Source organism: Oryctolagus cuniculus, chromosome 5 (assembly GCF_051225735.1).
Source record: "Oryctolagus cuniculus isolate XC-2025 breed Fujian yellow rabbit chromosome 5, ASM5122573v1, whole genome shotgun sequence".
NCBI classification, from domain to species: Eukaryota; Metazoa; Chordata; class Mammalia; order Lagomorpha; family Leporidae; genus Oryctolagus; species Oryctolagus cuniculus.
This window is the reverse complement of record NC_142871.1, coordinates 60360630-60383377: the sequence shown is the minus strand read 5'-3', so window position 1 is coordinate 60383377 and position 22748 is coordinate 60360630. Positions and strand designations below refer to the sequence as shown.

The 22748-nt window shown below is 46.7% G+C and overlaps 1 protein-coding gene across 4 annotated transcripts in view; it reads left to right on the top strand.

Annotated features, from left to right (window-relative positions):
* The first annotated feature begins 553 nt into the window (after positions 1-553).
* Positions 554-22748, top strand: part of SLC16A10 (solute carrier family 16 member 10) — a 141404-nt gene continuing 119209 nt past the window's right edge. For 2 of the 4 annotated variants that reach the window (XR_016234549.1, XM_089333798.1), the window contains exon 1: positions 554-1152. Coding sequence is in view for 2 of the 4 variants with exons in the window: in XM_089333798.1 (XP_089189924.1) it covers positions 816-1152 (337 nt within the window). In the remaining 2 variants the exon portion in view is untranslated. The remainder of the gene's footprint in view (positions 1153-22748) is intronic. The other 2 variants (XR_007923205.3, XM_002714902.6) reach the window with 2 other exon arrangements.

The following is a 22748-nucleotide window of genomic DNA, read 5'->3' as shown; positions in this document are numbered from 1 at the left end:
TTCAGGCAAACAGAGGACCTGAATACAGGTTTTTCGCTTTCAAGTCAAACAGGGGCGTGCTTGTGGTTGAAAAGTAATGTTTTCTGCCCGCCTGTCAAAATGTGTGTGGGCCGAAGGCCGTGGAAACTGCAGCGAGTCTTCCAAAATGAACATCGCCCACGTTCCAAGTATTCAGAGGTAACTGTAGACGCAGGCAGGAGAACGGAACTAAAGTCATTAAATCGGGCCTCTGAGCCTTCCGAGTTCCTTGTTAAGCAGCCAGGTGGCACAATGTATGTTACATATTTTAATTAGTAACAAGACGCGGGTGCCAAACACCAAAACCGAGGCACTGCTTGGGGGGGGGGGCGCTTGCGGCGGGCGGCCCACCCAGGGCGCCCACGGCACTCAGAGCCGGCGGGGAGGGCGGCCCGCCACCGCCACCGCCACCACGCGCGCAGACACCGCCACCACGGGCTCCTGGGGCCGCGCGCCACGGGGCGCCCCGCCCCGCCCTCCGAGGCCCAATCACCTGGAGATTCCGGGGGCACGTCCCGCCGCAAGGCCACGCCCCCAGCCGGCGCGGTGGGCGCCTTTAAGAGCCGGCCGAGCGCCGCGGGCTCCGTCGGGCCGTGGGGCCGTGGACTGCCGGGTCTGAGGCGCGAGCCCTGAGGCACCGCGCGCCGCCTCTGTCAGCGCGGCCCGCTCCGCGCCGTGCGCCGCTCAGCCGCGGGAGGGGGCTCCACCGCCCTCGCCTCGGCCGCCCGCCCGCCCGCGCGCCCGCCGGCAGCTCGCACCTCTCGCGCTTCCCCGCGCCCGAGGGGCCGCCGCGGGCCATGCTGCCCTCCCGGGAGGAGCCCGCCGCCGCGCGGGGCTCGAGCGAGGAGGCGCAGTCGCCCGGCTCCGCGCCCCTGGGCGACGCTCTGCTGGCCGGCCCGGGACCCTCGGACGGCCTGGAGGCGTGCGCCGAGAAGGTGGAGGTGGGGCTGGCGGGGCCGGCGGACGCGGAGCCGCCGGAGCCCCCCGAAGGAGGCTGGGGCTGGCTGGTGATGCTGGCGGCCATGTGGTGCAACGGGTCGGTGTTCGGTATCCAGAACTCGTGCGGGTTGCTCTTCGTGTCCATGCTGGAGACCTTCGGGTCCAAGGACCACGGCAAGATGAGCTTCAAAACAGGTGAGGCGGGGCGGCAGGGCCCCAGCGCACCTGAGGGGCTGCGCGGGCTCGGGCTTGGGTCCCGGGACCGCGTCGCGTCACGTCGCGGCTCTGAGATGCCCCGCGGGGCGCGGAACAGACGCTCTCCTGTCGGTGTCGGAAAACAGCGACCCCCCCCCCCGCACCGACCCGGCCTCCTGTCACTTTTGCTGTCCCTTATGGGGAGCGTGGCTGCCCGTCCGCCTGCCGGACTGCAGAGGGTGTGTGTGTGGGGGGGGGGGCCAGAGCTTGGTCCCAAGGTCGTGGGGGGCCCCGTGGGGGGAGCCCTGCCACCGCCGCGGCTCGGTGCCCGCTCCCGCTCTGTGCTAAATATAGAAAGCATGGGACGCGGCCGGGGTGCGGACTGCGAGGAGGAGAGTGGGGGCTCGCCCCTTGCCGTTGTGGTCTTTCACGTTTATTTGGTTTATTTTTACCATATTGTAAACCAGATGCCAAAGGTGCAGGCCGGGGGATGTGGCCCCTTAGAGCGTTGAGCCCTGCAGGAAGCAAACGTGAGACTTTGTGCACAGCACTTTTCCCTCAGTTGTTTCACATCATCCGGCAACCCCATTTAGATGAGAACGCGGAACTCGCTGAAGGCAGTTGTGTCGGTGAGGAGCACAGTGGAGTGCTTGCCATTTCTAAATCAGGCTCCTTCCCAGCCAATTGGGGAGCGTTATATGGTTAATAGCCTTTGAAAATTTTTTCTGTGATTTTTAGAGTGAATATGTTTTTAGGACTTTAGTGTGGCTATGAAGAATAAGCAGGAATGTAATAAATTCTAAGACAAAGATAGTAATGGGGAATGTTGAGGGTTTTGAAAGCTTGTATTCTGTTTGTGTCATTCCTAACTTGCTTTTTTTTTTTTTTTTTGTTCTGCCAGAAGTTGGACACTTACTCACCTAATCCCTCCGTTTGGTCTGGTAGCTCAAATTCCATTTCAACATGGTTTTCCATTGTATGCATATATTATGCTTTATTAATGCAGTCTTCCTTTAATAGACATTTAGATTGCTTCCAGGCTTATAAACAATGCTGCAGTGAATATTCTTGTACTCTGTCTCTTTGTGAATGTGAATAAAGACCATATTTAACCTGGAATTTCTGTTCCTTAAATAGCTATTGAAGCTACTGTGTCGTGCAGGTATAGAACTAGGTACAGAAGTATTAAAGATGTAATAACATGTTCTTACGGTTTAAAGAAAGCAGCCACTGAGTAGGTTAGCAGGAGAGAGACGCATTTGCAACACTAAACACAAATAATTTTGTATTTTTATATGAGTACTAGGTTTCTGAGAGGGAAGGTGGTGAAATTGACAGTTAACATTTTAAGACTATTTTCCTGCAATATTCAGCATACTCTTGCCTGGGATTACGGATTTTTCATACAGTCAAAACAACCTCAGTCTCTTATTTACTGTTGTTTTTGCAAACTCAGTTAAGTAGATCCCATTGGTGTCTGTGGGTTCCTCCCTTCCTGAGAGGGGCGGGAGAGGGAAGAGAGTGCAGAGAGAGAGACCATGGGGTTTGCCAGGGACCAGAATTACTTTGCAGTGTTGAAGTGTCTAGCTACTATCGGTCCCCAAAGTTCCAGTTGGCTACGGTATCCCAGTACTGGATAGGTGAAGCCAAAGAGGCAAAGGAAAGGAACCCGTTTCTCTCTTGAACTTTTTGAAACTCTGTATTTTCAGTTTTGATGACTATCTTTCTCCGTTTACTCATTCAGTCCTTGACAGCTCTTTCAGTCATTTATGTACGTGTGGGTGGTGTGTATCATATAAACAAGGTACAGGTGTTCCACTTAAATGTATGAAGATCTTTGTGTATATCTGCCTGACTGTCATGTATGGTTGTGCCCTTGCACAAGAATGCCAACTCGGGCAAGTGGGGACTGAAAACCAGCCTGTGCTCTGGGCGTCCTTTGTCTAATTCCTACAAAGGGACCCTATGCATTTGAAGTGGCCTTGTGTAATAACACAGCCGCCAGATTGAACAATGGCCATTACTCAGGCACCAGATAATACGGGCATAACTGATAAATTTTAAGGGCTGAGGGGAAAAAATAATTTAACTTCAGCTAAGAAAAAAATAGTTACATGATAAACTTTAAGTTAGTTGCTGTTGATCTCTCTGTTCCCCTTCTCTTTAAACACACACACACACACACACACACACACACACAGGTATTTCATTAAGTCCATCATCTACAACAAGCACTAAATACTAGAGTACTTGCTTTGAAGTTTGTTCAAGCTTTTTCATTTGATGTTCTAATGCTGAGTCATCTGTGATAAGACATGCAAGCTTTAAGTCCAGTGAGAAAAATACCTAGAATTTATTTATGGCTTTTGTTTTTCAGAATTTCAGTCTACTTTTTGTTATCTTATCCATGATTGATTGTTAGTTGTGATTCTTTGTTTTCATTAGTTTCTTTTTTTTTGTTTAAAGATTTATTTATTTGAAAGGCAGAGTTACAAAGGCAGAGGCAGGGCAAGAGAGAGAGAGAGAGAGGGAAAAGAGAGGGGGGAAGAGAGAGGACTACATCCACTGGTTCATTCCCCAGAAGGCTGCAATGGGCAGAGTTGTGCCCATCCGAAGCCAGGAGCTTCTTCTGGGTCTCCTATGTGGGTGCAGGGGCCCAAGGACTTGGGCCATCTTCCATTGCTTTCCCAGACCAAAGCAGAGAGCTGGATGGGAAGTAGAGCAGCTGGGACTCAAACCGGTGCCCATATGGGATGCTGGCACTACAGTTGGCCGCTTTACTGCGATGCCACAGCGCTGGGCCCTTCATTAACTTCTTTATAATAAGTGATTAGTTCAGGATCCACAAGGAGCTGGTGGTGGGTGGGAATTTAGGTCTCCAAATTATAGTGTACATTTCTTAAATATTTCCCGTGGCTGAGCTCTTTTTTTTTAAACTTGGACTAATTCTTGCCATTTCATTCTAGCCTGTAGGGGTTCTGATGAGACATCAGCTGTGAGTCTAATTGGAGATCTTCTGAAAGTAATCTAGAATTTTCTCATGCACCTTTCTCATGTACACATGTAGTGTGACTACAATGTGTTGTAGTGAACTTCTTTTTTCTTTTTTTTTTTTTTTCACAGGCAGAGTGGACAGTGAGAGAGAGAGAGACAGAGAGAAAGGTCTTCCTTTTGCCGGTGGCTCACCCTCCAATGGCCGCTGCAGCTGGTGCGCTGTGCTGATCCAAAGCCAGGAGCCAGGTGCTTCTGGTCTCCCATGCAGGTGCAGGGCCCAAGAACTTGGGCCATCCTCCACTGCACTCCCGGGCCACAGCAGAGAGCTGGCCTGGAAGAGGGGTAACCGGGACAGAATCTGGCGCCTCAACCGGGACTAGAACCTGGTGTGCTGGCGCCGCAGGCGGAGGATTAGCCTAGTGAGCCACAGCGCCGGCCATCGTGGCTGAGCTCTTTACATGCATGCCTATATAAGCCCTGCTGCAACCCTATGAGAAATGGCTTTATTAATTTCTTTTCGGAAATAGAACTCAGGTTTTGCAGAGTTTAAACAAGCAGTGGAGCCAGAATTTCACACCAGGTTTGACTCTAGGAGCTGGTACTTTGTTTTGTTTTGTTTTTGAAATTTTATTTGTTTATTTCAGAGGTAAGGAGAGGGGGAGGTGGGGTGGCCACAAGCAGAAAGTTTTCATCTGCTGGTTGATTTCCCAAACACCTGCAGCAGCCAGGGCTGTGCCCAGGCCAAACCTGGGAGCTTGAAAGAAATCCAGGTCTGTTATATGAGTGGCAGGAATCAATTATGGGAATCATCACCCCTGCTTCGCAGGGTGTGTGTTAACAGGGAGTTGAAGTCAGGAGCCAGAACTGGTAGTCCAACCCAGGCATTCCAGTGAGGGATGCAAGTTTCTTTACTAGGCTAAACATCAAAAGCTGGGTTTTTACCATGAATCACATTATATTGGCTAGATAAGATTCTTTTATTTATTTATTTACCTTTCATTTGAAAGAAGAAGCAAGCTCTCCTGTCCCCTGGTTCACTGTCCAAATGCAACAGCTGGGGCTGGGCCAGGCTGATGCCAGGACCTGTAAATTCAGTCCGGGTCTCTTATGTGGACCCCAGGAAAGATGAGAGTCATCTTCTGCTGCCTCTCATCCCTGGAATCTGGAGAGCAGCTGGGAATCTACCCCAGGCACCCTGATAAGGGATGTGGGTGTCCCAGGCAGTGTCTTACCCGCTGTGTGTCTTACGCGCCGTGTCGGATGCCTGGTCTGGATCCCTGCTCCTTGATCTTTGTGGGGAGTAAACAGCTGCCAATTCTTGATGTTTTGTTCAAGTAGAATTTTGAAGTGCAGAGGAGCGTCCGAGGGAGAACAGGGTGCTTTGGGTGGCATTCAGGCAGAAGTCTGGGCCGGCCTTTGAAGCACCGGGCTCCCTTGGACTGATTCGTAGAGGGGCAGCACTGCCAGGCTGACTGAAGAGGGGCTTGTCTTAGGACTCTTACCTCTTCTCACATCTGGGTGACCCACCCACATTTCTCAGAAAAGGGCCTGGACAAATTCATGCTCACTGTGGTGTAGATGCGTTTATCTCACTGTTACCGTCATTTGTTCTACACTTGTTTGCCAAGTAAACAACGCCCTCTGTTTTCGGCTCTGTGCTGGGCACAGGAGATAGCGGCTGAGAGAGACATTATCAGCTCTACCCAAGGAGCTTAGGATCTGTTGCGGAGAAACAGATGAGTAACAGACCTCCCTGGGGCATTTGCAATATAACCGGATTCAACCTTTTTCATCTTAAAAGGCTGAGATTCCAAAGAAATTGCAATTGAGGGGGTGAAGGGAACAGGGCAAGTCATCTGATGGCTTCTTTATGGGTTTAAATCTCACTTAAGACTTTGGAAAAGAGAAACAAACTGAATTCTAGGTTGGGCAGTGGGACCAATGAGAAATACTGATGGCCTCACAGCCTGATGGCGGGATGCAGCTCTGATGACACAGTACTCAGAGATGTGTCTCACATACTCTACTGTGGCAGGAAGATTGATGTGGGTCAGGGAGCAAAGTTTTTACCTGTTCATAGGTGGAGGGGCATCAGACACCTTTGGGAAAACCAAAGCACAAAGGACAATCAACGGCAGGTTGCAACTTTGTGTTTAACGCCTCTGGCTGTTGGAAAACCCATGGAACTAGGGAAGTGCAGGACTTTTTGCTCTGACTCATTCCAGGGTGTGCACACAACCTGGCTGAGATCTTTCCCTGGTTCCAGTCTCCTTTACTTATCTCCTCCTTTCTTCCTGGAGAAATAAAACTAATTAAATGGTACATTGACTTAAAAAAAAATCTATTTAAAATGATATGTTTTCAGAGTCATTATTTTTTGATAGTTAATGATAACCTTTGAAAAATTTACTCTCTTTGTGTTTTATAGGCTTGATTAAGAAGACCTTTACTTTCTGTAATTCCCAAACCATATTATTTAATATTCTTTTAAAAAATTGTTTAAAAACCCTAGTGCCACAGGGTCCTTTGGGTTTTTTCCTCTCTTGGAAGTCCCTCTTCATGTCACTCTGGCTGGAGTTCTTTTACTCTAATAAATCTTTTTAAATCTCAAAAAATTATTTTTGAGGCAGAAATAAAGAAAGTGAGCTCCCATCCACTGGTTCACTCCCTAAGTGCTAGTAATAGCCAGGACTGTGTCAGATAAAACTGGGAGCCGGAAATTTATTCCAGGTCTCCTCAATCACTTGAGCCATCACTGCTGCTTCTCAGGATCCTATTAGCATGAAGCTGGAATTTGGAGCAGGGCCTGGGACCAGGTATGGAACACAGGCGCTCCGATAGGCACGGGAACATCTAACTTGTGGCTTAACTGCAGCACCTGCACCAGGTGCCTTTAGGTTAAAGATCCAAAGACTCAGGGCCGGCGCCGCGGCTCACTAGGCTAATCCTCTGCCTAGCGGCGCCGGCACACCGGGTTCTAGTCCCGGTCGGGGCGCCGGATTCTGTCCCGGTTGCCCCTCTTCCAGGCCAGCCCTCTGCTGTGGCCAGGGAGTGCAGTGGAGGATGGCCCAGGTGCTTGGGCCCTGCACCCCATGGGAGGCCAGGAAAAGCACCTGGCTCCTGGCTCCTGCCATCGGATCAGCGCGGTGCGCCGGCCGCAGCGCGCCGGCCGCGGCGGCCATTGGAGGGTGAACCAACGGCAAAGGAAGACCTTTCTCTCTGTCTCTCACTCTCACTGTCCACTCTGCCTGTCAAAAAAAAAAAAAAAAAATCCAAAGACTCAGGACTGACTAACTGCTTTTATGTGTAGGTCTGATGAGGCACGGACATATGACTGGACAAAAAGGTTATAATCTAATAGTAGTAGGACCAAGGGAAATCCAGGGAGGCCGGCCTGAGGATTTTTTTTTAAGATTTATTTTATTTATTTGAAAGGCAGAGTTATAGAGAGAAGAAAGAGAGAGAGATCCTCCATTTGCTGGTTCACTGCCCAGATGGCCCCAATGGCCAGGGCTTGGCCAGGCCAAAGCTAGGAGCCAGAAGCTTCTTCCCAGTCTCCCACGTGGGTGCAAAGGCCCAACCAGTTGGGCCATCTGTTGCTGCTTTCCCAGGCACATTAGCATGGAGCTGTTTGAGAAGTGAAACAGGAACTCAAACCAGAATCTACATGGGATGCCAGCACTACAGGCAACAGCTTTACCTGCTATACCACACCAGCCCCATTTTTTTTTTAAAGGATTTATTTATTTATTTGAAAGGCAGAGTTATAGAGAGAGAGGAAGAGACACATAAGAGATCTTCCATTGGTTCTTTCATTCCTCAAATAACCACAATGGCCAGCACTGGACCAGGCTGAAATCAGGAAGCTGGAACTCCATCTGCGTCTCCAGTGTGAGTGGCAGGGGAGCAAGTACTTGGGCCACTATCTGCTGCGTCCCAGGGATATTAACAGGGAGGGATTGGAAGTGGAGTAACCCAGACTCCAACTGGTGTTCATATGAGATGCCAGTGGCTGTGTCGCAGGCAGTGGCTTAAGTTGCTGTGCTACAACCCTGGCCCCCTGTTAATATTCTTCTTGGCTGCAGTTGGCATTGGTAGTAGTGAATTAAGCTGCTGTCTGCAACACCAGCATCCTATATGGGCGCCAGTTCAAATCTGGATACTCCACTTCCAACTGGGGAAGATGGCCTGAGTACTTGGGCCCTTGTACCCATGTGGGAGACCTGGAAGAAGCTCCTGGCTCTGGCTTTGGCCTGGCCCAGCTCTGACCATTGCAGCCATCTGGGGAATGAACCAGCAGATGGAAGATCTCGGTCTCTTCCCCTCTCTCTGTAACTCTGATTTTTAACTAACTAACTAACTAAATCTTTAAAAGAATAAAGGATTCTTCTTGGCTCCGCAGTGTCCCTCCCAGGCACTGGGTGGGACTGTTTCAGAAATGGGAGTCAGAGTTTCTCAGATCAGAGGATTTCTATGCTCAGCTCTTAAAACAGAAAGTGTATGTAGGGGAGGTTGTAGTAATACTGGGAACTTTGGTTCATGGCTGGCTCTGGGGGAACGGGATTCTGATTTCTGTAACAGGCCATGGGGAAGAGGAATTCTAGTAGCTGTGGCTTGCCTGGGGAGAGGATGGGGAGTGAGACAGCGGGGGAGGAGATCAGAGAAACTGCTTCTGAGGGCTTCTCTTTGGGCTGTCACTTTGTGGGCCCCAGTACCACAGAATGTGTAATTGTGTATTACACCTAAATTAGAAGGGATTTTGACTACAGTCAGAAGTTAGGCTTTTTGCTTTTGTTTAGTGGCGAAAGCTGCCAGTATAACTAACCATTTCTGTGTCTGAGTGAAGTCTCTAGTGGTAGTGTTTTGTTGAACTGGTTACAGTGAATGAATAATGTGGTTCACCAGCCTCTGTCACATTCATTCTAAGAAAAAGACCTGATTGTTCTCTGCACAGGAAGAGAGGTAGAAAAGGTAAGAGAACACATTTATGGCAATAAACTTGTGTAAACTATGGGCTAAAATAAGTCAGTAGGGGGCCGGCATTGTGGGTAAAGCCGTTGCCTGTGGCACTGGCAATCCCACATGGGAGTCTTGGCTGCTCCTCTTATGCTAGTGGCCTGGGAGAAGCAGCAGAGGTTGGCCCAAGGGCTTGGGCCCTGTGCTCATGTCGGAGATCTGGATGAAGCTCCAGGATCCTTTGGCCTGGCCTATCCCAGCCTATTCCTGGGTGTTGCAGCCATTTGAGAGAGCGGACTAGCAGCTAGAAGACCAACCTCTCTGTCTCTCTGTAGCTCTGCCTTTCAAGTAAATAAATAATCTTAAAAAAAAAAGTGATTTTGGAATAATAAAGAAGTGAGGATAGGGTGAGTGTTTCGTTTCATTTCCAGAATGTTTCTGGATTCATAGTCAGACTGAATAGTGAATAGTGTAGATGATGTACAGTGAATTCTAGATGAGTACAAATGTACAGATTCTTGTGCCAAAAGAACCAAGTCAGCTCAAACTTAGCATATCACAGGGGCCGGCGGTGCAGTAGGTTAATCCTCCGCCTGCAGTGCCAGCACCCCATATGGGCGCTGGTTCTAGTCTCGGCTGCTGCTCTCCCAATCCAGCTCTCTGCTATGGCCTGAGAAAGCAGTAGAAGACGGCCCAAGTCCTTGGGCCCCTGCACCTGCATGGGAGACCAGGAAGAAACACCTGGCTCCTGGCTTCGGATTGGCAAAGCTCTGGCCATTGTGGCCATTTGGTGAGTGAACCAACGAAAGGAAGACCTTTCTGTCTCTTCCTCTCACTGTCTGTAACTCCACCTCTCAGATAAATAAATAAAATCTTAAAGCATAGCACAGAGTCATTTCAGGAGCAGTTCTGATGTGTCAGAGTGAACTGTGTTCCAGGAATCCTTATGGCTCAGTCCCTGACCATGTGGTCGCTTCCCCTTCCCTGCCTTCTTTGGGTGTCTCTCATGCCCTATGGCCCCAGCCACTGTCTTGGGACTGTTATTTCCAAGTCTCTCTTTGTTCAAGACCTGCATTTCCTATTTCTGGACAGTCCCCTCTGGGTGCACAGTATGTATCATACTGAAGTGTACTCATTTTGTAGCGACCCCATACAACCTCCCTCCCTCCCTCACCAAAAGCGAAAGCTCCCCTGTAGGCAGACATCTCCTCCTTCTGAATTTTCTCAGTGCTTGCTCAAGTCAGAATCCTGGAATTCATCTTAATTCTTTACTTTGTCAAAGTCCTTTTGTGTTTATTTCCTTAATGCCTGTAAAGCAATCCTCCTTTCTCTTCCCTGCAGTGTCTCACCTGGTGCCTTCATTACTTTTGCCCTTGATTGTTGTCATAACCCCTTACCTGGTCTTCTTTTCGCAGTTATACATACACTTGAGTGGTTTTTCTAAAATCTTGGGCCAAATCATTTTTCTGTTTAGATGCTATCAGCGATACCCATTACTTCTAGGAGAAGGTGAAACTGCCTACCTGAGATGTGTGGGCTCTGGGCCTTGCTGATCTGCTAACCCTGCCTCTCCCCATCTCCTTCTTGTGCTCTAGCCAAGCTGAAGTGCTTTCACTGGGCCAGGATTGTCTCACTGCCTTTGTCTCTGTGTGTTGTGTATACCAGTCCTCTGTTTCGTGTGGTTACTGCTCCTTGATGAATTCCAAGATGTGGTTGGCCACTTTGTTATTTTTTTTAAAAGATTTACTTATTTATTTTGAAAGAATTACAGAGATAGAGGGAGAGATAGAGAGCAAGAGATCTTCCATTTGCTGATTCACTACCCAAATGGCCACAACAGGCAGGGCTGAGCCAGGCCAAAGCCAGGAGCCAGAAGCCTCATCTGAGTCTCCTACATGGGTAGCAGGGGCCCAAGCAGTTGGGCCATCTGCTGCTGCTTTTCCCCGGCCATTAGTAGGGAGCTGAAATGGAAGAGGAGCAGCCGGGAGTCGAACTGGCGCCAATATGGGATGCTGGTGTTGCAGGTGGCAGCTTTACTGCTATGCCCCAACAGCAGCCTCGCCCTCTCTGTTCTTTGAGTCACAACCCTGGGATGTATCAGTGATTTTATGCAGCCATTGTGGTTTTTTTTTTTTTAACTTTTATTTAATGAATATAAATTTCCAAAGTACGACTTATGGATTACAATGGCTCCCCCCCCATACCGTCCCTCCCACCCACAACCCTCCCCTTTCCCACTCCCTCTCCCCTTCCATTCACATCAAGATTCATTTCTTGAGTCTGGTGCCTTAGACCACTCGGTCATCCTGACACCCCTCAGCCATTGTGTTTTTGATGCACTTGGAATGTTACCTGTAGCTTACATTTTGGAGTTTTCTTTCAGAATGAATTCGAGTTACTAATTAAGCTTAAAGTGGAAGGCAGAGAGCCTAATTGCAACCTATTCTGATGTAACATTCTGTTTAAATTATCATTTATACGGTTCTTTATCATAAAGAAAGGGCTTCCATATAAATTATTTTTTTAGGGTAGCCTCGTAGTGTGTAACTTGTAGATAAGGAAACTGCCAACTTGCACAGTTTAGAATTTAAGAGCATCTTTTTAGTTGGGAAAATTTGTACTTATAGTTGTGAAAGTAGAATCCTACCTTTTTTTTTTTTTTTAATATTTACTTATTTAGTTGAAAGGCAGAGTTACAGAAAGGTAGAGAGAGTTATCTTCAATCTGCTGTTTCACTCCCCAAATGGCCACAGTGGCTGGAGCTGTGCTGATAAGGAGCCAGGAGCTTCTTCCAGGTCTCCCACATGATTGCAGGGGTCTAAGGACTTAAGCCATCTTGTACTGCTTTTCCAGGCCATAGCAGAGAGCTGAATTGGAAGAGGAGCAGCACAGACTAGAACTGGCACCCATATGGGATGCCAACACCTCAGGCGGCAGCCTTACCCATGGCACCACAGTGCTGGCCCTGAATCCTACCTTTTAAAAAAAATTCCTTGACTCTTTCTTGAGTATTACTTGTGTGTTCCCTAGTGTTTCTTATGCAAGTAATCGTAAACCTTTTCAAGTCATTTTCAGAGAAGAACCATCTAAAGTTATCACAGCTTAACCAGAAATATGACCTCATATTCCAATTAAACAAACCCTAACAAAAACAAGCTAAACCCCAGACGTAGCTTGAGCAGTCAGCTCTGCACAGTTCTGAGCACCTGCCTAGCCTGGTGCCACCCACAGAGGAACTGTGGGTGTTTTTACTGGCAGAGGTTCAGAACAGGCAGCTCTAGTGCGCCTGGAAACTCTGCATACCCACCGCGCCAAGACAGCCCTGCTGTGTCCCAAGTGACAAGGACAGCAGTGCTTGCAGATGGATGCGGGCCTCGTGTGCATGGCCGGGCTTTCTTTGCCGCTGTCTCCTCAACAGCTACTGGAATTGCTCAGCTTGCATATGGGGGCTGGAAGTAAGGAGCTGAGGAAATGACTTGCTTAGCCTCAAGTCAGAAGTCTTTTTCGGATTCTACTAATTTTTATTTATGGGAATACATTTTAATTATGAGAATATATTTTAAATAATGTATATGGACCAAAGCAGTTTTTCAAACTCTCTTCATTCCCTCTTTATAAAAATCTCATGGTTGTTGAAGATTTTGATGTACACCTCCAAGGGTAGTTTACCTGTGAGCATCCCTTGGATTCAGAAGATAAAGCCATGCTACTGTATTGACAGAAAAGTCAAGCTTTGCTTTTAGTTGTGCTGTGTTTTTAAAAATTCATTTTCATTTCATTTGAAAGATAGGGAAGGAGGGAGGGAGGGATGAAGTAAGGGGGAAGGTAGGAAGAGAGACATTCTCCACTTGTAGGTTCACTCCCCAAATGCCATGCAGGTGGCAGGGACCCAAATACCTGAGCCACTGTCTGCTGCTTCTAGGGTGCACTTTAGTAGGGAGCTGGAATGGGAAGCAGTGCCAGGACTTCCCTGGGTGCTCCCCATACTGCTGTCAAATGCTTGCCCCTTTCTGTTTTGTTTTTTTAAATATGAAATTATAATACTGAATGTGCCTTTTACTAAGGTTACTAAGTGTGCGTCTCTGAAACTTCCCATGTGTTGCTTGTAGTAAAGGGAATTGTGCTGTCTTCCTTCTCCAGCACCATCTCCCCCCACCCTCCGACACCCCACTTGAGCATCACTCACTAAAGAGTAAAATTTAGTTCAGCTCATGCTTTAGGTAATTAAATCTAAATGAAAGACCGGTGTTAAGTTAATGGATGGAAGTCAGAAAAAGGTGTGTTGATCCACAGTTTAATAACTTTTCTTTTGTTGATGTTAAATTGTATCCACAGTGTTGTGCATGAGTTCCAAAAGCCAAAATTTATTTACTTAGAAATATTTTTACTTAGATTGGATCCGAAGATCAATCTTGAGGTACATTTTATAAAAATAGAAAATCACAACTCATTAAATGGGGATATTTATTGACTTTTCTTGGCAGATAAATATTCATCCCAAGTCTAGTGTGCTACTCTAGTGACTGTTTTTAACAGTAAAAACCATTTCATCTTGCTTAATTATCCTTTTTATGAGTTTTGACTTTATGTTGAAATTTTTAATGGCAGCATCTCAAAGGATTCACATTTGTCAATGGTTGGTTAAACAATGGTATTTCATGATGTTAACTCTTGTAGGGTAAATGGGCAGGAGGTTGCCATTGTTGTGGGCTACTAATGTAATGCTCTACCTTGATAATATTATATTAATGACTGTGGTAGACTTTTCTGCAGAAGCAGCTGCTTTGTATGAATAAGTACATAAATAATAAGTGTGCAGAGTTGTAGTTGTAGGTGTTATGTTTTATCTCCCCTTTCTACTCAGAAATGTTCATTTTGTGGCATAGGCTGGAACTGATGAAGGGATTTTATTTTAAATAAAATCAGATTATTTGGCCACATTTTGATTTTGAATCAAAACAGATATTTAATATTAGATCTACAACTGTTAAGAGCCAGATCATGGGGTGCTAACATCTGAGTCCCAGCCAGACACTACACATGAAATTCCTGTTAATTTTTTTCTCTTTTTGGTGGTGATGGGAGGTATTGAGATGTAAGGGGCAGGAAAAGGTAAGATAGAGATAATAGACTCCTATTTATGCTTTTATTCTAATTATATAGGAAATATTAAATGAAGACTTGATAATTTCTATCTAGAATCTTATTTTGATTTTTTTTTGATTTATTTACTTGAGAAGCAGAGTTACAGATGGAGGGAGAGGCAGACAGAGAGGTCTTCCATCCTCTAGTTCATTCCCCAAATGGCAGCAATGGCTGGAGCTGGGCTGATCCAAAACCAGGAGCATCTTCCGGGTCTCCCACATGGGTACAGGGGCCCAAGCACTGCACTTTGGCCAGCCTCTGCTGCTCTCCCAGGTGCATTAGCAGGGAGCCGGATCGGAAGTGAAGCAGCTGGGACTTGACCCAGTGCCCATATGGGATGCTGGTGCTGCAGGTGGAGGCTTAGCCTACTACACTGCAGCACAGCCCCTTGGTGGTTCTTAAGTGTTTCAGGTATCCAGGCTACTTGTAAGAGGGGCAAGAATATATATATATATATATGTATGTATGTATATGTATATGTGTATATATGTATATATACACACATATATGTGTATATATATGTATACATATATATATGTATACACACACACACACACACACTAGTTTTTGCACATTTTCTTTTTTTTTCCTTAAGTGATTTTTTTTATTTGAAAGTCAGAGTTGCAGAAAGAGAGGGAGAATCAGAGAGGGAGGTTTTCCATCTGCTGGTTCACTCCCCAAGTGGCTGCAACTTTGCATTTTCTTACTGGTCACCAGGAAAAAAAAATCTCCAAGGGTCTTGCCTGGATAAAACATGGTTTTGTTTTAAATGTCTCTTTAAATGGAAAAACTTAAAGTAATGCCTTTAAATGATTTAAATTTTCGATCAGTCTATTTAAGGGCCACCTTGAAAAGTTTTTATAAAACATAGTGTATCAGCTGGCGCCGCTACTTAATAGGCTAATCCTCCGCCTGTGGCACCGGCACACTGGGTTCTAGTCCAGGTCGGGGCGCCGGATTCTGTCCCGGTGGCCTCTCTTCCAGTCCAGCTCTCTGCTGTGGCCTGGGAGTGCAGTGGAGGATGGTCCAAGTCCTTGGGCCCTGCACCCGCATGGGACACCAGGAGAGGCGCCTGGCTCCTGGCTTCGGATCAGCGCTCTGCGCTGGCCGCAGTGGCCATTGGGGGGTGAACCAATGGAAAAGGAAGACCTTTCTCTCTGTCTCTCTCTCGCGCTGTCCACTCTGCCTGTCCAAAAATAATAATAAAAAAAAAAAACCCAAAAACTTAGTGTATCATTTCTTTCTGTAACCTTGTTTGTACATGATGCTCAATAGGTGTGAAGACTGAGCCCTTACTAGAAGTATTGTGAAGTCTACAGAAATCTACCTGAATCTAAATAATAAGAAACTACAATACAGTTTTATTGCTTTGGAATCTGTAATTATTTAGAGAGATTTGGTTTATCTATAGTTGTTTTGTCTTTTTCACTTAACCTTACCCCTTGCAGATGTAGCATTGTAAGGTTAACATTCCTTAAAGCAACTTTTTCTTTCTTCTTTTTTTTTTTTTAAAGGTTTATTTATTTAAAGTCAGAGTTGCACACAGAGAGAAAGAGACGCAGAAAGAGAGGTCTTCCATCCACTGGTTCACTCCCCAGTTGGCTGCCATGGCCAGAGCTGTGCCAATCCATTTCCAGGAGCTTCCTCTGAGTTTTCCCCGAGTGCAGGGGTCCAAGGACTTGGGTCATCCTCTACTGCTTCTCCAGGCCCTAGCTGAGAGCTGGACTGGAAGTGGAATAGCTGGACTTGAACCTACGACCATATGGAATGCTGGCACTGCAGGTGGTGGCTTTACCTGCTACGCCACAGCACCGGCCTCTTCTAGCAACTTTTTCTGCAAAGCCAAAGGACTCTAAACTTTAATTATTTTACTTGAAATTTACATACATATGAGTGTGTGTGTGTGTGTGTTAACATATTCTGGAGTTCATATTTTTTGGATTTTAATTTTTAATTTTGTAATTTTATAAAGGTTTATTTATTTAAAATTTTTTTGAAAGAATTACAGAGAGAGAGGGACAGAGATCTTCCATCTGTTGGCTCACTCCCCAAATGGTCACAATGGCTGGAGCTGGGCCAATCTAAAGCCAGGAGCCAGGAGTTTCTTCCAGGTCTCCCATGTGGGTATAGGTTGTCTCCCATTTGGGCCATCTTCTTTTTTTTTTTTTTTTTTTTTTTTTTTTTTTTTTTTGACAGGCAGAGTGGACAGTGAGAGAGAGAGACAGAGAGAAAGGTCTTCCTTTGCCGTTGGTTCACCCTCCAATGCTCCATTGGCCGCCATGGCCGGCACGCTGCAGCCGGCTCACCGCGCTGATCCGATGGCAGGAGCCAGGTACTTATCCTGGTCTCCAATGGGGTGCAGGGCCCTAGGACTTGGGCCATCCTCCACTGCACTCCCTGGCCACAGCAGAGAGCTGGCCTGGAAGAGGAGCAACCGGGATGGGCCATCTTCTACTGCTTTCCTAGGCACATTAGCAAGGAGCTGGATTGAAAGTGGAGCAGTCAGGACTCAAACTGGTGCCTGTATGGGGTGCTGGTGCTGCAGGCTGCTATACTACAGCGCTGGCCCCAAGATTTATTTATTTTAAAAAATTTATTTGAGGGGACGGCACTGTAGTGCAGTGGGTTAAAGCCCTGACCTAAAGCACCAGCCGGCGTCCTATTTGGGCACTGGTTCTAGTCCTAGCTGCTCCTCTTCCGATCCAGCTCTCTGTTATAGCCTGGGAAAGCAGAAGGTGGTCCAAGTCCTTGGGCCCCTGCACCCGTGTGGGAGACCTGCAAAGAGGCTCCTGGCTTCGGGTCGGCACAGCTCTGGCCATTGCAGCCATCTGGGAGGTGAACCAGTGGATGGAACACCTCTCTCTCTGTCTCTGTCTCTTTCTGTAACTCTGACTTTCAAATAAATAGAATATTTAAAAATTATTTGAAAGGTGGAGTTACAAAGAGAGAGGGAGAGATAGAGAGATCTTCCATCTGCTGATTCACTCCCAAATGGCTGCAGTAGCCAGGGCTAAGCCAGGCTGAAGCCAGGAGCTAGGAGCTGCATCCATGTCTCCCATGTGGGTGGCAGGGGCCTAAGCACTTGGGCTGTCTTCTGCTGCATTCACAGGCACATTAGCAGGGACCTGGATGGTTGTGGAGCAGCTGAGTCTTGAACTGGTACACATATGGGATGCCAGTGCTATTGCAGTTGCAGCTTAACCCACTGCACCACAACACCAGTCCTCATTTTTTGGATGTTAAAAAAATAACCTGCACATATACCCATATATATATATATATTTTTTTTGACAGGCAGAATGGACAGTGAGAGAGAGAGAGACAGAGAAAAAGGTCTTCCTTTGCCGTTGGTTCACCCTCCAATGGCCGCCGCGGTCGGCGCGCTGCGGCCGGCGCACCGCGCTGATCCGATGGCAGGAGCCAGGAGCCAGGTGCTTTTCCTGGTCTCCCATGGGGTGCAGGGCCCAAGCACCTGGGCCATCCTCCACTGCACTCCCTGGCCACAGCAGAGAGCTGGCCTGGAAGAGGGGCAACCGGGACTAGAACCCGGTGTGCCGGCGCCGCTAGGCGGAGGATTAGCCTAGTGAGCCGTGGCGCCGGCCTATACCCATATTTTTAACACTCTCAGAGGAGGCTGAGGCACCCTGCAATCAAACACATTAACATTTTTGCAGCAGAATGTGTGGACATTGAGAAGAAGTGGAACACCTGGAAGCCTTGATGAGTCCCATGTCAGTTCAGGATAGGTTTTGTCTCCAAGTGAGTGTTGATTCCATTTTATAGAAAATTTGAGGGGCTGGCACTGTGACATAGCACGTAAAGCCGCCGCCTGTAGTTCCGGCATCTCATATGGGCACCGGTCCAAGTCCTGGCTGCTCCACTTCCAATCTAGCTCTTGGCTATGGCCTTGGAAAGCAGTGGAAGATGGCACAAGTCCTTGGGCCCCTGCACCTGCATGGGAGACCCAGATGAAGCTCCTGGCTTCAGATCGGCGCAGCTCCAACCATTGTGGCCAACTGGGGAGTGGATGGAAGACCTCTCTCTCTGCCTCACCTTTTCTCTCTGTGTAACTCTGACTTTCAAATAAATAAATGAACCTAGAAAAACCTTGTGGCATTTGAGAATTGTAAGTAAGGAATTGTAGTCCGCATTTGCTTTTGTTTCGGGTGTATCAGTAAACACTTCGTAAGGTGCATCTTTACCTATCACATAGTGTACCCACTTGTTTCAGTAACTGGTTTTCTGCCATTCTGGTCTACTCTGGCAGGCAATATCACGCTGTAGAGTAGCATATCTGTATACATCTTTGAGCACATTGTTTTTTTTTCCCCCTTTGTGGGTTTGCTTCTTGGGGTATATGTCTAAAAGTGAGATTATTGGTTCAAAGGGGCTGATGCTTGTTACACATTGCCAAATTATCCGTTAGAGAATTTAAACCAGTTTACTGTGCCACCAGTAGTGTACTGGCTTTCTAAAAGCCCCACCAATGTTAAGTTTTGTTTTTATTAGTATTCGCTAACTTGGTAAGTGCCAGTGGTATTTTAAAAATCAGTTTGAAATAATATTTCATTACTTATAAGACTGTGTGCTTTACCAGTTTTTGAGCCCTTGTAAGAGCAGCAAATGGCTTGGGCATTATAGATCATAGTATATGAAAATAGAAGAGGACATACACCAATGAATAATTGACATAAAACAGAGGACATACACCAATGAATAATTGACATAAAACTTTGTTGCCATGCTTATGGCCTTGTCGAATTAGTGGATCCAAGAGGCTTCCATAGCCTAGGCAGATCATTTCAAGAGCTTCAGGTGATCACTGATGTCATACATAAGAGTGTTAATTGTTAAATAAACGGGAATCACTGTGCACTAACTTCCCATGCAGGACCTCTGTCCTCAAAGAGTTGTATCATGAGACTTCATAGTCAAAGCTGGAGCTGGTGCTGTGGCGTAGCAGGTATAGCCGCTGCCTACAGTGCCGGCATCCCATATAGGCACTGGTTCGAGTCCCAGCTGCTCCACTTCCAATCCAGCTTTCTGCTATGGCCTGGGAAAGCAGTAGAAGATGGTCCAAGTCCTTGGGCCCCTGCACCCGCATGGGAAGACCTGGAAGAAGCTCCTGGCTTTGGATTGGCGCAGCTCCAGCTGTTGAGGCAATCTAGGGAGTGAACCAGCAGAAGGAAGATCTCTCTGTCTCTCTGTCTCCCTCTGCCTCTCTATAACTGCTTTCAAATAAATAAATCTTTAAAAATAGTAAAACTTGTTCTCAAGAATCACTTTCTTTTAGAGTAGTGAGGATATTCTTATGTCTCATAAGTTATAGTTATGTCTGAGAGCTTGCAAAAGATGTATCATTCTTGAGTTCTTTTTTAAAGATAATTAAGTTTCTAAAAGGCAAGAAGGGATAGGAAGGAAGGGAAAAGAGGAGGAAAAAATAAAAGGCAAAATCACCTTCGATGCGCAATAACTTTGAACAGCCCTTGTCTGGACTGTTGAGGAACAGTTTATTGTTGTTGTTTTTCTTTTTCTTTCTCATACTAAGTGTTGAATTCTTTACCTAGAATAGAATTAATGTTCTGTATATAAAGTTAGATGAAAATCTTAGTGAAAAACAGGACAGGAAACAGGAGAGGAAGAGGGGTGGGTGAGAGGGTGGGTACTATAGGAAGAATTAATATGTTCCTAATGTTGTATTTATGAAATGCATGTAAATAAAAGAAAAAAAAAACCTTTGTTGCTATAGCTGGGAATATGAGGAAGGCCTGAAATGATTCTAAGTCTTTGGTCTTCTCCTTAGACACACCTTGGCATCTAGGGCATGCCATTGATCCTTTCCTTTGCTCTCTTAGGCCAGGTGCTAATGTAGGTCTGTCTTGGGGGTTGAGGTTGGAGGTGGAAATTAACCATCTGGAGACTTGGTCATGGCTCTTCCAGGTGACTTCTCGTTCTTCAGAGGCTTGAGTATGTAGGAGCAGCTGTGTCTCTTTCCCCTTCAGTGTCATCCCCTTGCCACAGCCCCCTCTACACCCAGGCTGTTGCTCTTGAGTGTCTTGTGTGTGTGTGTTTTAAATTTTGCTTTTATTTTTAAAAGATGGTATGTAAGTAATTTGATTTGTTGAGTGTTAACTATGAAATAAGAGCCATGCAAGAAGCAGAAATGAATTTGACCAATTCCATGCCCTTGAGAAGTTACAAGGGGAAACAAAATGGTGTGTAGATGTGTAGATCAAAGACAGCATGCTGTACATGGCAATCTAAAGAAACAAAAATACAGGATTTTATTTTTAAAAAATATTTATTTTTATTTATTTGAAAGAGTTATAGAGAGAGATGGAGACAGAGAGAGAGAGGTCATCTGCTAATTCACTCCCCAAATGACCACAACAGCCGGAGCTGAACCGATCGGAAGGCAGGAGCCAGGAGCTTCTTCCGGGTCTCCACATGGGCACAGAGGCCCAAGGAATTGAGTCATCTTCTACTGCTTTCCCAGGCACATTAGCCAGGAGCTGGAAGGAAAGTGGAGCAGCAGGTATTCAAACCAGCACCCATGTGGGATGCTGGCACTTCTGGCCAGGCATTTAACAGCTGTGCCACAGCATCAGCCCTGGATTTTATTTATTTTAAAACATTTTTATAATTTGAGAGGCTGAGAGCACTTCCATTTGCTGGTTCATTCCCTGAATGTTGGTGTTGGCCAGGGCTGAGCTTAGCCCTCAATCTAGGTCTCTCATGTGGATGGCATAGACCTAATCACTGGAGCCTTGACCACTGCTCCCAAGAATCTGCATTAGCTGGAAGCTACAGTCAGGAGCCAGAGCTGGGTGCTAATCCCAGGTAGTGTGTTGAGGGACATGGGTATCTTAACCTCTAGGCTAATTGCCCACCCAAGATACTGGATTTTAGAGGAAGATAAATGACTACTGAGTTGATTAGTAAAGGCTTTGTGGAGGTAGCTTTTGAATTAGCTCTTGATGGAGGAGTAGAAATTCACCATCAGGTTGAACAGAAAAGGGAATTCCAGGTGAAGGTGCATAGTCTAAGCAGGGCTTGGGACAGTTCTGAAAATGAATGCTGGTACTGAGCTCTCCCATGCATGCTGTGTTACCTTAATCTATTCAGTAATCCTTCATGGACACTATGTTTACTCAGCAATTTTCCCTGTATGCTATAATTGCTTGTTTTCTCTATGCAGTAATCAAGCGACGGAACTGTTAGGATTCCTGTGTTTTAGATGGCTACTAAGGCTAGTAAGTACTGGGGCTGGATTTGAACTTAAGTCTCTGGCTTTAGGACCCTGGTTTTGTATTCTTCTACACATTGGGCTTAGTAAGTGGGTGACAAGGAGTTTGTTTCAGTGGGAGCCCAGGATGCATATTGGCAAGTCATCGAAGATAAGGCTGGGAAAGGATGGTGCAGTTGAGGAATGGAAGATCTGAATGCCGAGTTAAGAAGTGTGCACATCACTTAACACACAAACCATGGGGAGATACAATTTCTGAAGTACTTTATTTATTGATATTTTTATTTTAAAGGTTTTTATTTTAAAGGCAGAATTGCAGAGGCAGAGGCAGAGAGACAGGTCTTCCATCTACTGATTCACTCCCCGAATGGCCCCAAGCTGGAGCTGAGGCGAACCAGAGCCAGGAGCCAGGAGCTTCTTCTGGGTCTCACACATGGGTGCAGGGCCCAAGCACTGGGCCATCTTTTGCCACTTTGCCAGGTGCATCAGCAGGGATCCTGGATTGGAAGTGGAATAGCCGGGACTTGAACTGGTGCCCATATGGGATGCCAGCATTGCAGGTGGTGGCTTTACCCACTATGCCACAGCGTTGGCCCCTGAAGTAGTACTTTAAAAAGATGACTGAGTTGCATAGGAAAGAAATAGGGGGCCACAAGTGACAAAGTTCCTGACTGAAAGCCACCTGAGGTTTGAGGGGCAGCTGTGAGGTGTTGAAAGGGTAGATCAAGGGAACTGTGACAGTGAGGGGCAGGGGCAGTGACAGAGACCACCTGTGATGCCTGCCTCCAGAGTCTACATCTGCATAAGATCATTAGGGAGTCCCACATTTCGTTTTATGCCAGGCCTCCCAAGTTATGTTGCCAGCCTGGGATGGTGCTGTTAGCATCCTCAAGAGAGCCAAAGCCTGACCTTGAGATAGCACAGGAAATAGGATATGACGAGGAGGAGTTTTCTGGGAAAGGCTGGCTCAGGTTTTAGACATACAGAGTATTAAAAGCCTGTGGGATCCCAGGGCTGATGGCAAGCCGGTGACTGGAAATGCAGGCTGAGAACCTAAAAGGGAAGCTGAGTCCAGAGGCAGAGCTTTGGAAAGAGCATGAGTCTCTAAGAGGAACACCATGTGATAACAGAAACTCAGAGTTCTGGCTCCAGCGGATCCAGGGGCTGCCCCTAGGTGGATTATTTGCTTTCCATTGAAGTCTTTATATTTAAAAGTAACAAAACTTCATTCCTGAACATTCTTCTAGCATTAAGA